Genomic DNA, 13,204 nt, shown 5'->3' on the forward strand with positions numbered 1-13,204 from the left:
TCACTTAGCATGATATCCTCTGGTATTATGACAGATTATTGAATAGTAAGCAACTATGTTGTTTAATTTCATGACTCTAAATAAGTCTTTTAAATTTGTTTTTGTTTCAATTCTCCAATTCATACATTAGAATTAAATTTACTTTTTTTCTCTATCTCTCTATTATACTTCATTATAGACATTTAATGATCATAATAGCATAAGCATAAATAAATACAATGCAAGCTTGTTTCAGTGCACATTTATTCCTTTTTTTCCATTTATACCCATATTTAAATTGTTTTGTGTATCTTCTATCCTTCATATGCACAGATGTTTCTATTTCTGATAATATTTGTCTATTACTAAAAAGACAGAAAAATCTCTGCCCAAGATCTTAGAGTCCTCCACCTGCATTCCAGCCTGCAAAATCCAAACATAGCAACAACCACCACCACCACCACAACAACAACAAAAGGGAGGGGGAAAGAAGGAAGGAAAAAAGGCAAGAGGAAAGGAAGGGAAACAACAAAATCTTATTTTTTGTATTTCAGAAATACAAACAAGAATCACTTCTACTTTTAACAGTTGAAATGTGTCAATAAGAGTGTATATCATCACAGGGACAAAACTAATAGAAGAAATAAGAATATAAAGTTTAAAATGTAAAAGAGTGATGCTTTTGTCAGGATCTGAAGTCTTTTTCCTGATAGAATAAAGACAAATACAATTTTTGGGTAGATTAAGAAATGGAGTAACCATTAAAAAAAAATGAGAACATCAGTGGGATGGAATTTCACTCCAAATTAAATCTTAGGTGGATGATAATGGGTGTGGGAACTATCTTCCACCAAAGGAGGCAATTTTCAAAGATGGTAAACCAACAATCAACTAAAAAAGAACAAACAAGCTCTTATTTCTAGACATTTTCCTACTCTCCCATGACCCCAAAGCACACTTAGAGGGCAGATCTGCATTATTTGTGAAGTATATCTAAAAAGTTTAACCAGTCCGACTGAATTCTTCATTAGGAATACTTTTTTTTTTTATATATATATATATTTTTTTTAACGTTTATTCATTTTTGAGACAGGGAGAGACAGCATGAACGGGGGGAGGGTCAGAGAGAGAGGGAGACACAGAATCCGAAACAGGCTCCAGGCTCTGAGCTGTCAGCACAGAGCCCGACGCGGGGCTCGAACTCACGGACCGCGAGATCATGACCTGAGCCGAAGTCGGACACTCAACTGACTGAGCCACCCAGGCTCCCCAATTATTTTAATTCTTATAAGTCAAGTCACATTTATGAGAATCATATATTCCTCTATGCTTTTTCATCTTTTCTATTGGCCTTTAAAATGTATCAATTTTATTTTTGTTTCTGGCAATAGCTAGTGAATGTCTCCATAGCAAAGACCATATCTTCAGTGAGTCTTTCCAAGGCCTTAGAGTCTCTTTTTGACTTATTAAACTTTGTTTCCTGTAAACACATTAAAATTACTAAGAAAAAGAGTTTATAAAACATGATCAAATAGATTAAAAAACTAAGAAGAATGGTATTACTTAGACAAAAATATACGGAATTGACCTAGACAAAAATATACAATATTTCTGGAGAGTTCTGGCTCCAGAAGCAAACCCTGGATGCAGCTGCAGTTTGCTGCCATCTGGCGGGAGCTGTCCACTTCAAATAAATCTAAAGTAAAGAATCAGGTACTGTGATTGGATGAAACTTCCAGAACAATGGCTAATAAAACAAAGTATTTTTTAGTTGTGGATTTCCCCTTCTGTCCAAACGTAGAGCATTGCCATGAAACCTTTCCTAAATTGAAATGGCAGAAATCAAAGAAGCAGTACCATTATTAATATGGATTTTTTTTAGCATTTCCCATACTCAAAAAATAACCTCTCATGTTTCTCTGATACCTTATGACACATCTGGTTAACAGATGCACAAAATAAATTGAGATGAAGCACAGATGTTCACAGACAAGTTCAAAGCAATGGTGGCTTGATGTTGAGATGCTAAGTGCAGTTCCCTGGGAAGGAGCTTCGCTGTGCCTCTATAATGGTTTGCTGCCAAACAAACACTGGATACTGTTTTCATTTTTCACCTTTTTTTTCATAAAAGGGAAAATTCCTTTTGGATATATTTTGCATAGTATAGTGAAAACACATACTAATGTAGGTTCTTCATAAAAAGCAAATTGGCTTAACGAAAACTTTCAAACCACAAGGGGTATCTGTACTGGTTTTCATCCCCATTATATTGTTCTGAACATGGGAAATTGGTTGGAAATAACTAGGAATGGGCAAAGTCACCTTATACCTTGGCCAGAATAAGTCCAGTCATACCTGTTTTATTTTCCTAGCTAAATTAAACTTCTTTTCCAATATGCCTAAGTAGCAGAAAGGCAGTTATCTTAGTTTTTTTTTTTTTCATTATCAATTTAACTAAGGACCTCCATAGGTATGGTAGATTTCAGGTACCTACTGCTTTTCACTGAACATTGAAGAGTCACTGATGGCAACTAAACCTAAATTTCCTACGGATAAAACAGTTCTGCCATTGATGAAGTTGCCTACACAGGCTATATGATATTCAAGGAAGAAAGTTACATATTTCCATTCATTTTTTTAAAGGATAGTCTTACTCTCTGAAGGCCAAATTCTATTAAATGTTGCTTCTCTTAGTTCTCAGCATTTTTTATTCCATCCTCAAGAAAAGACCCACTAAAGTATGACAGTGGATCCAAGAATATACAATGGGGGAAAGAACAGTCCTTTCAATAAATGGTGTTGGGAAAACTGGACAGCCACATGCAAAAGACTGAAATTGTACCACTATCTTACATCATGCAGAAAAATCTAACTCAAAATGGATTAAAGACTTGAACATAAGACCTGAAACCCTCCCTAATGCTCTTAGAAGAAAATATACAGTAAGCTCCTTCAGATTGATCTTTGTGTTGGTTTTTTTTGGATTTGACACCAAAATCAAAGACATCAAAAGCAAAAATAAACAAGTAGGACTATACCAAACTAAAAAGCTCCTGCAGAACAAAAGAAACCATTAACAAAATGAAAAGGCAATTCACTGAATAGGAACAAACATTTGCAGATCATATATCTGAGGAGGTGTTAGTATCCAAAATCTGTAACAAACTCTTACAACTCAACAGCAGAAGAAACCAATCCAATTAAAAAAATGGGCAGAAGATTTGAATACATATTTTTCAAAGAAGATGTACAGATGGCCAACAGGTGCATGAAAAGTTGCACAACGTTACTAATCATCAGAGAAATGCAAATCAACACCACAATGAGATATCACCTCATACCTGTGAGAATGTCTATTATCAGAAAGGCAAGAAGTAACAAGTGTTGGTGAAGATGTGGAGAAAAGGGAATCCTCGTATACTGTTGGTGGGAATGCAAATTGGTGCAGGCAATGTAGAAAACAGTATGGAGGGTCCTCAAAAAATTAAAAAATAAAATTAGCACATGTTCTAGCAATTACACTTCTAGGTATTTATGGGAATAATACAAAAAACACTCACTTGAAAAAATATATGCAACACCACATTCACTGAAGCATTATTTCCTATAGCCAAGATATGGAAACAACCTACGTGTCTTTCAATGGATGTATGGGTAAAGAAAAATGTCATAATGATGGATTATTATTCAGCCACAAACAAAAAAAGAAATCTTGTCATTTGTGACAACATGGATGGACCTTGAGGGCATTATGCTAAGTGAAAGAAGTCAGAGAAAGATAAATACCATATAATATCACTTATATGTGGTATCTTAAAAAAAAAAAAAGAGAGCTCAAAGATACAGAGAAAAGATTGGTGGTTGCGAGGAGTTGGCAAAATGGGTGAAAATGGCCAAAAGCTACAGACTTCTAGTTCTAAAATAAATAAGTCCTGGGGATATAATGTACAGCATGGTGACTACAGTTAATAATATTGCATTGTATATTTGAAGGTTACTAAGAGAGAGATGTTGACATTTCTCATCTCAAGAGAAAAAATTTTGTAACTCTGTATGGTAATGGATGTTAACTAGAGTTATTGTGATGATCATTTTGTAGTCTATACTCATAACATTGTACACCTGCAACTAAATAATGTATGTAAATTATATTTCAGTTTAAATGGTTACAATAAATAAAAAAGAGAAAAATCTGCAGTGATTAACAGCACTATAGTTATAATTCTGTGATTGAACTAAATATGATTTGTTCTGGAAGCCTCCAAGGTGGGAAAGTCTCCTGCAATGTAAGTAAAATAAGAGCGCACATGTTAGCTATTGGATTAATTGATACAGATATAGACAAATAATGTCATGATTTGTCTTGTCATAGCATTGGCTTCTGCAGGGTCCTAGTGCATTTTGAAAGAAATTTGGTAAATTCTCAGTCAAGTAATTTCATATTTTCAGCTAAAAGAAAATATTCACCCACTTCTTCATTTCCTTTTAGTAAAATTATATATATGTATATATATATATATATATATATATATATATACATATATATATGTATATATATATATACACCTCTGCCATTCCTTATAGTGGGCTGAACGAACAGACTTTCTCCTTGGCCATATAACTTGTCTGAAGAATGAGATGTTAGGGGCGCCTGGGTGGCTCAGTTGGTTAAGCATCTGACTTTGGCTCAGGTCATGATCTCAGGGTTCTTGAGTTTGAGTCCCACATTGGGCTCTCGGCTCTCAGCAGCTCTCAGCACGGAGCTCACATCAGATCCTCTGTCTCCCTCTCTCTCTGCCCCTCCCCCCTCTCAAAAATAAATAAACATTAGAAAAAAACAATGTTAGCAGACATGTCATAAACATGAGGGTTGGGCATATTCTCTTGGCAATTGTGATTCTCTGAGAAGACTATATCTCAAGTAACTGCTACTCCTCCTTCAGCCCAGGCCCCAGAATGCAACATGGAATTCGCTTGAACCCAATCCCAGACAGGAGCTTCCACCTGAGAACATGGAGCCTAAATTAGAGATGTTCAGACAAGCCTATTTTAGATGAGACAATAGCAGTCAACCCGAGAACCTAAGCATGAGAACAAATACTTACTGTTTTAAACTACTGGATTTGGGGCTGAATTTCTGACTGAATTTATTATGTAGCATTACTATAGCAATAGCTGACTTATACAAGTAATGTTATTTTTCATTTATTTCTTTTATAGTGATAATTATAATAGGGGCGAGTAAAGACTCTTCTGCCAAGACCAAGTGTTCACTGAAGAAAATAGGAAACAATGAAGGACCAGGAAAGAGCCAACTGGAAGATTTCCATAGAGACAACCAGTAGACAACTCTAGGTCAAATGACTACTTCCCCAAAGACAAATAGGTCTGCCTATACTCCAATGACAGTGTATGATTTGAGTGGATCAAAACAATGGGACTCTTTATGTTGGTCTTTATTCATTATCTTTTGTATTTGATAATTAAACACTATAGAATATTTGCAAATAAGTGACACTAGGGTGTCCAATAGATATAAGGGGTTCCTAAAAAAAAAGTGTTTCAACACTCTCTAAAGAAATCAAGCCCCCTTTGTCTGATGAATCAAGTCTCTTTTATTTGATGCTTCTCTGAAGAAAAAGCTCACTCCAATACAATTGTGCTATGTAGACAGTGTGTACATAATATGGTACTGACCTTTAATTATTGGCAAGTGAAAATGGGAAAACCATTTATTTTTAAAATTTTGATTATAGTGTAGTTAACATACAGCGTATATTAGTTTCAGCTGTATAATATAGTAATTCAACAATTCCGTATATTACTCAGTTCTCATCAAGATAACTGTACTCTTAATTCCAGCCACCTATTTCACCCATCCTTCCACCCACCACCCCTCTGGTAACCACCTGTTCTCTATAGTTAAGAGTCTGCTTTTTGGTTTGTCTTTTTTTCTCCTTTGCTCATTTGTTTTCTTTCTCAAATTTCACATATGAGTGAAGTTATATGGTATTTGTCTTTCTTTGACTTATTTCTCTTAGTATTATACTGTCTAGATCTGTCTGTGTTGTTGCAAGTGGCAAGATTTCATTATTTTTTATGGCTGAATAATATTCTCTTATATATAAATACCACTTCCTCCTTGTCCATTCATCTATCAATGGACATGGGCTGCTTCCATATCTTGACTATTGTAAATAATGGTGCTATAAACAAAGAGGTGCATTCCTTTGAACTCTTGTTCTTGTATTCTTTGGGTAAATAACCAGTAGTGCAATTACTGGATCATAGGGTAGTTGTATTTTTAATTTTTTGAGCAACCTTCATAGTGTCTTCCACAGGGGCTGCACCAGTTTGCATTCCCACCAACAGTACATGAGAATTAATTTTTCTCCACATCTTTGCCAGCACTTGTTAATTTTCGAATTTTTCATTTTAGCCATTGTGACAAGTGTAAGGTAATATCTTTTTTGTGGTTTTGATTTGCGTTTACCTGATGATGAATGATGTTGGGAATCTTTTTGTGTGTGTGTGTGTTGTTGAAACTTTGTATGTTTTCTTTGGAGAAATGTCTGTTCATGTCTTCTGTACATTTTTAAATTGAATGTGTGTGTGTGTGTGTGTGTGTGTGTTGAGTTTATATATTTTGGATACTAACCCTTTGTCTGATATGTCATCTGCAAATATCTTCTCCCATTCAGTGGATTATATATATTTTTAATATAAATTATTGTCAAATTGGTTAACATACAGTGCGTAAATTGTGCTCTTGGCTTTTGGAGTAGATTCCCATGGTTCCTCGCTTACATACAACACCAAGTGCTCATCCCAACAAGTGCCCTCCTCAATGTCCACCACCCATTTGCCCCTCTCCCCCACCCCCCCATCCACCCTCGGTTTGTTCTCTGTATTTAAGAGTCTCTTACGGTTTGCCTCGCTCCCTCCCTCTCTGTTTGTAACTATTTTTCTCCCCTTCCCTTCTCTCATGGTCTTCTGTTAAGTTTCTCAAGATCCATATACAAGTGAAAACATCCTTTAGTTTTGTTGGTTGCTTCCTTTGCTGTGCAGAAACTTTTCATTTTGATGTAGTCCCAATAGTTTACTTTTGTTTTTGTTTCCCTTACTTCAGGAGACATATCTAGAAGGATGTTGCTATGGCTAATGTCAGGGAAATTAATACCTGTGATCTCTTCTAGGATTTTATGGTTTCAAGTGTCATATTTAAGTTATTAATCCAGAAAATGGGAAATGTTTAAAAGGTAAAGATGTGAAAAAGTTTTAAAAAATCAGCTAATTAATAATCTTAATTTCCTATACAAATTCCCTTTTTCTTTGTAACAATGGATATGGCACTAGAAAGCAAAGGTTATGGGGGCCAAAATGCTTACCATAGTCCAGTTCTCATACCAGAGAAGACATCATGTTTAACAGGTTTCCACCTGAACTTCTGGGAAGATGATGGTAGTTATTGGATCTTCTTAAATATCCACACAGAAACAGACAGAATATCTAGAAAACAAAACCAAACCTCATGGACAATTTTACAACAAATTTATATGACAACGCATGAGAGTGAATCTCTAAGTACAAGAAGGTGACAACAAACCACCAACAGTCTCAAGAACTGAATGTAATTGGCTGCTGTGTGGGACAAAGCAAATGAAGAATGGGATTTCTAATACACAAGAGCAGAGAAAAAAATCAAAATGGCCAGCAGATATTCACTGGAATGTGTGGCAGACCATTTAGAGAATATGAGCTGAAATTGGGAGAAGTTCTACCCATTAAAATGGGGTGTGTGTACCAGGGACCCGTGGTAAGGGCTTTCAAAAGGAACCAACTGGACTCCATTTCAGGACATAGCCCTACATTGAAATGATCCCAATTCTTGCCCCCTTCCTTTGCCCATGCTCCATGCTATACAATTGCGTGTTCTCCCACTTAGGTGAGGCTGCTCTGCCCCATGCCTTGATTCAGCCATATCGCTCACTCTGACCAATGAGATTATTACACTGAAAAGTGCTAGTACATTTATGCTTTCACTTTTCTCTCTCAACCATCATAAGACATGCCCAGGGTTGCCTGCTGGAGGGGAGGACACACATGGAGAAGAGACAAACTGCTTGAGTCATCCCAGCTAAGGCCCACCTCAACCAGCCAACAGTACAGACTGCATGGCCAGGATCAACAGAGTTGCCTAGTTGATGACCTCAGTTGCAACCTGTGGTTATATGACACTAAAGTTTTATGGTTGCTCTCTATATGTTATTTTTGCAATGTGTATGCTAATAAAAAATTTATTTAAGCATTTTATCTTGTGTATTATATTCTGAAGTCTGTAATAACTGAAATTCAGTATAAGTTATACTAAGAATGACTACAGTTTCATGTGTTTATTTTCTTCAAGTTTATTGCTTCTTTCTTGTATGTCAGTAAAATAGACACATTCTGATATTTGGACCCTCAAACTGGAACCACAACTTTAGTCCACGGGAGATGACAAGGCCTTGAGATAGTAGTTGTAATTTATATTCAAATAGACTTATTTATTGATTCTTAATATTAATTATGAATACACTAGTAGCATTGTAATGTATTTTGTGGGATAATATGCAAAAAGAAATCATTTAGCAGAGGGTAAGATCCGATGGGAAAATAGGGACAATGAACCCAGACAATTCAAGACTATGAGCTGTCACATAAAAGCATCAGTAGATAAATTCAGTGAGACTGTAGAAAGCAGAAATTACACCGAGGGATGGAAGTCATGTAAAATATATATCTCAACCTTAAAACAAGTTTTTCTAACAAGAATATATGGAAAGAGACCAGAGTTAATTCAAGGTGAGTAATAAGAGTAAATATAACCCGTAATCCATTCTCTTTGTCTCTTCTTGTGTGGCCCTATGGGATGGATGTGGAGCCTGCCATTGTTATCGTCCTGTAATTGACTTATTCTTACTTCTTTCTGAGGGACTCTTTCCCAAGCAATGCATGCTGTAACTACCTGAAATGGTTTCAGTAGAGCTAACTAAGGGCACCAGGACTCTTCCTGGTGTGTTCCCCAGGCCATCAGGGACTGCACTATTCACTGGTGATTTTGCTTTGCCCTACTTAAATTCCCATTTGCTGTCATCGCCCTTGTTCTAAGCCTGTGACATACCCCCTGTGCAGGAGAGGCATCTCATGCAGGGTGGCTCTAGAGACTCAAGGGTGGCTCTAGAGGCTCAGTTGCATTTTATTTTCGGTTTTGATAAAGAAACATTCACAGGGTTGGAAAAGTCTTCACTGGACCACCTCTTCCATCCTCTTGTCTCTACAAAGGTACAAAATTACAGGGGATTTTCAGGCAGAAACACTGATAAAGAAGATAAAAAAGACAATCTTAATCGAAGAAAAGGATAATATTAACTTATGAGCAGAGCCTAAAACAGAATAAAACTATGTAATTATTTTATATCTTGTATGAAATGTTAACTCCAAAAAATGTTTTACTTTGTCATTGTCCTTAATTTCCTTTATATAGTTTTATACACTTTTTTGCATTTCTGGAATTAAACACAATAGCTTTTGTATTCTTGCATCTACCATTAGAGTATTGCTCAAGAGAAGTAAAGAAAGGAATATTCAGGTAGGAGATGAGATAAATTTATGTTTATTTCAGCCAAATAATTAGTCATTTATGGATATGTCTATGTGCCTTCATGTACAAAAATTATTTTATAACTGGTAAGATTTCTTTGTTACAAATTATAAAAAACGTTAGTATGCACCTCAAAAAACCATACCCTTTTTTCCTGAGGGGCAAATCACAACATACTTATTATTTCATAATAAAAAGGTAAGCAAAGAAAAAAATGCAATGCACTTGTACTCCGGGAAGAAACTCCTTTATGATACTTGTGTATTCCTGTACTTTGGCTGGCGTACCATAGGGGCCCATAGTGTTCAGTGACTTAACGAACAACTGGATGAATACACATTACTCTTGAAAAATGAGAGCAATCTCAAAACAATGATCTCTTGTCACTGCATACTGCCTGATATAGTTTCAGGCATATATAACTTGGTTAATAACAATGAGAACTATAAATAAAACAAAGAAAAGTTTCTGCTAATACTGCCAGATATCCAGTTGTATGATGTGAATTTGGTAGCTTTGACAAGGCCTTCTTACTTTCTCTAAAATCTCTAGTCTTTTTTCTGTTCCTTTACTCACTTAAATTTGATGTCTGATGCCTGAAATTCCACTGTTAAATGTTTATTCCTTTAAGCCTAGTGTTACAACAATACTTAATTGCAGATGTCCTTATACAAGTTAACATTGGCACTTAGTGCTTTGCTTAATTAAGATTATTTCAGTGGATTTTGGTTTGTCCTGGGAGTGCTGGGGTAAAGAAGAGGCTGAAGGATTTCATTATTGAGATGTTGCTAGTTTTTTCCTCGTGTGCACTAAGTTACTAATATTTTGAGAAGGTTGGTATCTGGTCGAGAGAAGAAAGATGGGCTGAGAGCAGTAGGAGCTGAGGGACAAGGGCAGAGGATTGAAGACAGACAGTCACATGCTGATGGAGACTGAGAGCAGAGCATGGTGACTCTGCCCACACGTGCCAAGTTGAAAATGAATACTTTAGATCATTTGGCGCTTTTGATAAGCCACGTGAGCTGTCCCCTCTGTTGGGTGGTTTAAGTCACAATTGATTTTAAAATCTGAATAACAGAAATAGCTGCGTCACTTTATTGGAGAAAACAGAGAGTTTCCAATGTTATAGGACAAAAAAAAATCAGACTATTTCTAACTGTGTAACAGGTTTAAAATAATTGTTTTAAAAATTCTAATATATTTATGGATCTCACTCTAAATGGAGACATCATAAAATTACTTTTCAAAAATTTAATCAATACATTGTTTTGAAGTGCCCCCCTTTTTTTCTCATTTGCACAGATGTTTAAAATCAAATTGGCTTCTTGACAGATTTGTGCACAGATATGTAGAATCTATGGATTTCTTCTCCTGGTAGTGTGTCTGAGCTTTGTCCACTTCAAGAAGGTGATGATGCATTCTGTTTTCCAAGATTTTTATTTTGGATACTGACTAAATCTCTAGGTGACCTAAACTCTCACAAACTACTTAAATAGTAACCTCTATTTAGATCTAATGTTTATTCATGAAGTTTTAAATCACTTTGAAATTAGATTTTTCTATTGTATATTGGAAGCATTACAAGGATAAAATGAGTTTAAAATTACTAATTAAAGATGAAGACAAATACTTATGCAACTCTAAAACCTTCAGACATATTCAAATTACCATGACAATCAAGTGAAGAGTTAAACAGGTTTAAAGAAATAATGTTTTATGCATAAATGTCACATGTGCTATAATGGGAAGAACGCTGGATTTGGAGAGTCACATTAGAAAACTATGAGTTGGATAATTTACATGTTGTGTACTGATGGACAGTCACAATTATACTTTAGATTCACCTTCTATCAAAAGGCACAGCAAATCATACCTACCACAGTTGGATGGCAAGAAGGATAACAAATTTCAAATTTGTCCACAGAAAGGGTGTTTTATGATACCAGGAAATAAATAGGAAGTTCAATGTTTAATCTTGTCTTGTACCTCTTATCAGGTTCTTGCCATGGGTGACAAGGGAGCAGGCAACCACTCAGATGTAACTGACTTCATTCTTGTAGGCTTCAGGGTTCATCCAGAGCTCCACATTCTCTTCTTCCTCCTATTCCTGCTGGTCTATGGCATGGTTCTTTTTGGGAACATTAGTATGATGACAATCATTGTGACTGACTCCCAGCTGAACACACCAATGTATTTCTTTCTAGGCAATCTCTCCTTCATTGACCTCTCCTACTCCACTGTTATTGCCCCGAAAGCCATGGTCAACTTCCTGTCTGAGAAAAAGACTGTCTCCTTTGTGGGGTGTGCTGCCCAGCTCTTCTTTTTTGCCTTCTTCATTGTAACAGAAGGGTTTGTTCTGGCAGCCATGGCTTATGACCGTTTCATCGCCATTTGCAACCCTCTTCTTTACAGTGTGCACATGTCAAGACGACTTTGCACTCAGCTGGTGGCTGGTTCCTATCTCTGTGGATGGCTCAGTTCCATCCTCCAAGTCAGCACAACATTCTCAGCGTCTTTCTGTGCTTCCCGAGTCATTGATCACTTCTACTGTGATTCTTACCAAATTGAGAAGATCTCCTGCTCCAATCTCTCTGTCAATAAGATGGTGTCTCTTAGTTTGGCTGCCTTCATTATTTTGCCTACCATAGTTGTTATTGTAGTATCTTACATGTACATTGGGACCACAGTCTTGAAAATCCCTTCCAGTGAAGGGAGAAGGAAAGCCTTCTCCACCTGCAGCTCCCATTTGGGAGTAGTAAGTTTGCTCTATGGGACTGTCTCATTTGTGTATCTCACACCTCCAAGCAATACTGAACTGCGTAAAGTGGCTTCAGTATTTTATATATTGGTCACACCCATGTTAAACCCTCTGATCTATTCTCTAAGAAACAAGGATGTCAAACAAGCTTTGGGAAAAATCCTGTGGAAGAAAAAAGCTTTATACTAATTCACTTTTTTTGTGACTCATAATGGGTTCATTGATAGTTTTGTCCTGATTTGATTTTAACATGGGGTCAAGTATGAGTCACTTAAGGATCCTTTAAGTTGACCACCTACAGATGAATGAATAGTTTTCATTGAAGGAGTAGTAGCAACCTATCATTCACTCTTCCTTGAGAGCAGTGTTATATCTTCAGCATCAGTAGCATTTCCAGTCATCCGATCAACATTATAGTCTCCAATCTTTGTAAGTATAACTTTATGATGGTGGAGATAGTAGGGAAAGGGGGATTTAATTTTGTTATTATTTTCCTTTGGAACTACTTAGATGATAGACAGAAAATTGGTTTGGTAGGATGTTAATCTTAGAATATATTATCTCTTATTTATGAGTAGAGGAAGTGTCAACTCAAAGCAGGATGATTTCTCGGTTGTAATATTTAATTTCTGTATGAATCTATTCATAGTGACTTAATTTTGGGCCCACCATTCTTGAGTAGAAATATGGTGTCATATTTTAAGATTTTTTTTGTGTGCCATTGTGAGTTTATCTCAATAAATCATGGGTGTTTATATCTTGTTATTTTTTTAAAAATATTGATTGTTATTGATTTATTATCATATAAAAGAGATGGAGAAAGT

At 36.0% G+C, this 13,204-nt stretch overlaps 1 protein-coding gene across 1 annotated transcript; it reads left to right on the forward strand.

The window, feature by feature from the left end:
- Positions 1-11,627: 11,627 nt before the first annotated feature.
- LOC122223598 (olfactory receptor 9K2-like) lies at positions 11,628-12,569 on the forward strand. The gene has a single exon (XM_042944583.1). The coding sequence runs from the start codon at positions 11,628-11,630 to the stop codon at positions 12,567-12,569; it is 942 nt and encodes a 313-aa protein (XP_042800517.1).
- The last annotated feature ends 635 nt before the right edge of the window (positions 12,570-13,204 follow it).

This window comes from Panthera leo, chromosome B4 (assembly GCF_018350215.1).
Source record: "Panthera leo isolate Ple1 chromosome B4, P.leo_Ple1_pat1.1, whole genome shotgun sequence".
NCBI classification, from domain to species: Eukaryota; Metazoa; Chordata; class Mammalia; order Carnivora; family Felidae; genus Panthera; species Panthera leo.